Genomic DNA, 4,993 nt, shown 5'->3' on the forward strand with positions numbered 1-4,993 from the left:
GAATACAGGCTGGAAAAGAAACATGTTAAGGGACATAGGTTGAAATGCAAGAAGTGGGCTGGAGATGAAAGAGGTACCCTAACAATAAGCTAGATACTATCCACCTCTGCTTTGGGAACCATATAGGAGTGGGAACACAGCTGTGTCTCTATTAATAACCTGCTGCCTGTGAACTTCTATGCTATCATTATGACAGCAACAAATCAACATTACTTGACCCACACCATGAAGTACCTCCTTTGGTAATTCATGCTTTAAGCTACTGCACTGACCACATCACAATCAGAAACAGAGGGTGTCAAGAAACTCTCTTGGTTCCAAATTCCAGTGATGCTGATCCCGTAAAAGCAAGACCACGTGAACACCCCAGGCTTGGGCACTGCTCACACAGGAAAGGGAGAAAACAGCAACTCTTACTTGAGCTCAGCCTTCAGCTGCTTGATCACTTCAGCCTCCTTCTTTCTTCCATCTTCATGCTTCCCTTTCTCCTTCTCTTAGGACTCTCTCTCCTTCTCTGATTCCTTCTGCTTCTGCTTTTCCCGCTCTCACTCCTTTTCCTTCTCTTTCTCTTTTTTCTCATTCTCTCTCTTTCTCCTTCTCCTTTTCCTTCTCTCGTTCCCTCTCTCTTTCCCATCTCACCTGCACCCGTTCCTCTTCATCTTGCCTGGCCTTCATCTCATTAACATCTTCAAAAGCAGCCTTGGGAACAGTCACTTGGGCAGAAGGATCATCAGGCTCCTGCTTGATCTCTGCAGGTTCCTCCTTTGTGTCTTCAGCGCTAGACTGGGACTGGAGGAGAGCACTGCCACTGCGAGAGTGGATCTGGCATGGAACAGCAAGAGAGATGACCAAGAAAACAAATGTTTAAGTTCTTAGCCAGGAGTCTTCCTCACCCCCTTCTCCCTTGTCTTCCCAGATGCATGCTTCCATGCCCCCTTTTCATGGAGCACTACACAGCTACAAAGGAAGAGCATTCGTTTGGTCAAAGGAAGCAGCAGAGTGCAGAGCTCCACAGAAAATTTCACTGCATCCTGCACAGCGTATCAGAAAGGTTGGTATTCCTGGCAAGGGTGACAGCATTCCCCCTTCTAAGCCTTTCCCCTCTTTTCTGGCATCTCCTGCTGTGTTACCTTGCTCAGGTCAGACTGGGCCTCTCTCAGTTTGCGTTTGTATCTCAGCACCTCTCCCTTCAGCTGGTGGTTGTGATTCTGGAGGCTGCTGATGAGGTGATGCATCTCCCGATTAATGGGGTCTGCAAAAACAGAAACACCTCTGCAACAAACCACACTTCTGACAACCTTCTTGAGGACTTTCATGGAGATGGAGAACAAGCTAAGTGACAATGACAAAGAACAAAATAAGACTGTTATCGTTCTGCCACATAACAGAGCAACACTTTTGTCTCAAAAGAAGCCATGCCAGTTTTACACCCAACCATAGCCTCCCAATAAAACAGGTGAAGAGCTTTGGTTTTTTGAGATGAAGAGACCTGCCAGAACAAGTATTTAACAGTAACAAAGAAAAAACCCAGATGTTCTAGTGCACTGTAGCCCCTAAAGGGCAGTGTGGGAGAGGTGGTGGTCATTTTTAGGCACAGCACAACATCATACCTTCTTGCTCATTGACAGCCTTGGACCTGCCATAAACAATAATCACCTCATCAACAAAGATGGACACATAGAAAAGTGAGAGAATAGAGAAAGTGCATGTGAAGTAGGCATTATGGTAGCCTTCTACCAGTAAGACATAACGACTGAAAGGAAATTAAAGAAAAAGAAGTACAGAATCTGAATCCTCCTTATAAAGATAGTTAGCAAATGATTGTGGACTTGCAGCAGTGAAACAGACACATATATACATGCATTCAGCTTAAAAGCAATTAGGAGGGAAAAAAAATGTTGTAAGCTGAAGGCCACTTATCTCTAAACAAACTCATGTGGATAAACAGAATTCAGAGGTGCCTCAAGACAGTTTCCACCATCAGATCTCTGGATTTAGGTTATGGGGACAGATATTTCTTATAACTGGCACTGACCACTAAGATGAAATTTGGATTATTCTCCCCACCATATACTCATCTACCACAGCATCACAGCTTATTGTGTTACCACCTTTAAAAAACATCACAAACTCACAGGCTGTTTCCTATCTATCCATCCCCCACAGTGGGAAAGACAGAAATTCTTTGACTCTTTCAAGAGCCTCTCTCCCCACACAAGTTCCCTGATTGTTTCTGTTCTCTGGTTCCACTTGCACAGGGCGTGGGGAAGGTGGAGGAGGGATCACTACTTGTAAAGAGACGAATACAGTTTTAACCAGATACGGTTAAAATGGACTCAAAGATCAGAACGGGACACGGGCAGGAAACCATTACAATTTCCAACGGTGGCCACACGGTGTCACCAACGCACTGAGCTGCAAGTGGAGCCACAGACTCACTCAATTGTACCTGGAGCAAAGCGTAACACAGCTAAAGAGCAGGCTCAGAACAGACACTGCAATGAGGTTTTCTGCAGACACAGCACTGCAAAGCTGAGGGCAGCCCATCCCACAGAACACCTTCATCCTCACACAGCTACAGATGTCTCACCTTGAGCTTTTCATTCTGTGTTGTTACTTCCTTGAGATCATTTGTGGCACAGGACCTAAAAATTATCTAAAATAAGTATCTAAATTCTGTTCAGATTGTGGGCCTTGTTCTCCTTGAATGTATTCTTCCCCTTGACCACAACTAAGCTCCTGACCTCACCTTGTGCCCATTAATAGTGATTGTTCCCCCATAGAGGCTGCTCCCAGCTCCATACACCTGGTAGCCTCTGGAATCTACCTGCAAAAAATGCAAGAGATTTCTTCAAGACCCAATGAAACACCTACAAGAGTAATGCAGCAGGTCCAAGACCGAAGAAGAAATGCTGCAGGTTCTCAGCTCTCCCAGCAAAGTCCCAGGGAGGATGTCACACACCCATCCAACACCCTTCCCACTTCCCAGGTCTCCTGGCCAGCGCTTACTCGTTCCAGGATGTCGCCAGGTGGTGGTTGAGCCTCTGCTCTCTCTTGCGGATCTTGTCAATGTCCCACTGAAAGTCAGCAATCATGGTCTCCAGGACAGACACCCGGGATTCTGCTGTCTCCACCCTCTCTTGCAGCTTGGAGGACTGCGATCAAAGAAGTGCTTCAGCCATCACATTGCACAGAGCCAACTATTTCTGACACTGCTCAGGAGTACTTTTTCTCTTATTCATCATGTGCTTTTCATCTTTTGCTGTGGTGACAGACTATTCCGTGAACTGTCCCAAATTTTACACTGGCCAAATTCCAAGACGGCAACAAAAGTAAGACAAAACTGAAAATGGAGAAAGAGCAGGAAGCTGGTAATATCTGGCAGAATACAGACGCAGCCATCTCAGCTAATTCAAAGGTATTTTTGGATTTTAATCTTTTCAATCCCTATGTCCATCTACTCAACAGAGCACCTAAGTGCTCAGAGGTCTAAGGCTAAGTAAGACCACCATAAACACAATTTTTATATGAACTGAAATCTCTCAAACATATGCTGCTACTAATGTGAATCCTTTAAGCACTGGGAACATTTTGAAAATGGTATCATTACACTGTCAAATGACACAGAGAAAACCAAGGAATTCAGAATGACAGGTGCCATTTTCCTTCTTTCAGCAGCAGCATTTAGCTGCTGGAATTCCAAACTCAAGTTAGCTTGGTAGTAGAATGTTTCCATATTCCAAGTATGCTTGTGGGTTCTACATACATTTGGAAAGCTGGGAAGAGTGAAGTTTGTTAACTTTCAGGGAAAAACGTTCCCTCTGGAGAGCTCAATTACTCACTTGTTGGAGGTAGTGAATTTGCCTAAAGAGGCAGAATTAAGAGCAGTTAAGGGACATCAGGCAGGGTGTTCAGAAGAGACAACAGGTAATAAACTGCTCAATGGAGATGTTCAGAAAGCAATGCTTCTGCCAGAGGTCTCTGGGATCCCCCCCTTTACCCCCTGTGACTGAGCTACTGCCTGAGGGAGAGGGGGGAAGTGGTGGTGCTGGTGCTGTCTTTTCCATCAGAGGAGTTTGAGATAATTAAAGATAGTGGGGCACAAGAAAGAGGGGAGAACTTATTAATAAAGGGCAGTAAACAGTGGATGCCAGGAGCTTTGACCCTGCAAGTGTTGGGACAGCCTTGTAATATATGGTAGAGATAATTCATGCTATTAATGTATGGTATAAAATATAGTAAAATCCAAACCATGTCTTTTGACCACCCCGGCCAGGAGCAGCTGTCTTCTTTAGATTCAACTAGTTCCCCGACACAAGATAACGATCGAGGCCTTAACCCTTAACGTAAGAATAGAAGCTTCTAGGACGATGATCACCAGTTTCCCAAGTTGTCGGGAGCCACCCGAGAGCGATTATCACCTTGCTGATTGCATCTATCAAGATAGTCAGTGGCACCAATTTGATACATCTGAATACGCGGCTCCTCCAAGCCGATTGACGATTGATGCTGATGGCAACCTGGATTCAGCCTTTGTCCAGCTCTGCACATGGAAAGCAACAGCGTCGCATGTCAAGAGACACAAAGGAAATTTGGTCATCTTTGCCTTGGGCAGAATAAAATGTATAAAACCTCACCGGGCGAAGCAGCGAGTGTGAACAGGGGGAACTCTGACACTCGGGAGGTCAGATCTGTGTGTTCACCCGGCGCCGATCCCGGGCTTGACACTGTCTATTTGGCTGTGGTGGTTTCAAAGACTGAACTTCGGTCTCGCAGACAAATTAATAACTCTTTGCTAAATTTTTTTATAATTTTGGCTCACGATTTGATAATTTATAACAGCCTCATGGGGTGAGTCACTGGGACTTTCAAGGATTGGCAGAGATGTTCTTCATGATGTACTGCCTTGGGTCTTTTTGTTTTAGCAAAATGAGCCAGACTACAAAGGAAATTGCAAGGCAGGGAAATGACCTTGGGCTCTATGTCCTTTCCA

General features: G+C 45.1%; 1 protein-coding gene across 1 annotated transcript in view; it reads right to left on the reverse strand.

The window, feature by feature from the left end:
- Nucleotides 1-229: 229 nt before the first annotated feature.
- The window catches only part of LOC129133672 (E3 ubiquitin-protein ligase BRE1A-like), a 6,372-nt gene continuing 1,608 nt past the window's right edge, over nt 230-4,993 (reverse strand). The window contains exons 2-6 of the mRNA XM_077172157.1: nt 3,843-3,864; nt 3,010-3,155; nt 1,611-1,753; nt 1,131-1,309; nt 230-822 (exon numbers count right to left, since the gene is read on the reverse strand). Of these exons, the coding sequence (XP_077028272.1) occupies nt 577-822; nt 1,131-1,309; nt 1,611-1,753; nt 3,010-3,155; nt 3,843-3,864 (736 nt within the window). The 3' untranslated portion in view covers nt 230-576. The remainder of the gene's footprint in view (nt 823-1,130; nt 1,310-1,610; nt 1,754-3,009; nt 3,156-3,842; nt 3,865-4,993) is intronic.

Source organism: Agelaius phoeniceus, chromosome Z (assembly GCF_051311805.1).
Source record: "Agelaius phoeniceus isolate bAgePho1 chromosome Z, bAgePho1.hap1, whole genome shotgun sequence".
NCBI classification, from domain to species: domain Eukaryota; kingdom Metazoa; phylum Chordata; class Aves; order Passeriformes; family Icteridae; genus Agelaius; species Agelaius phoeniceus.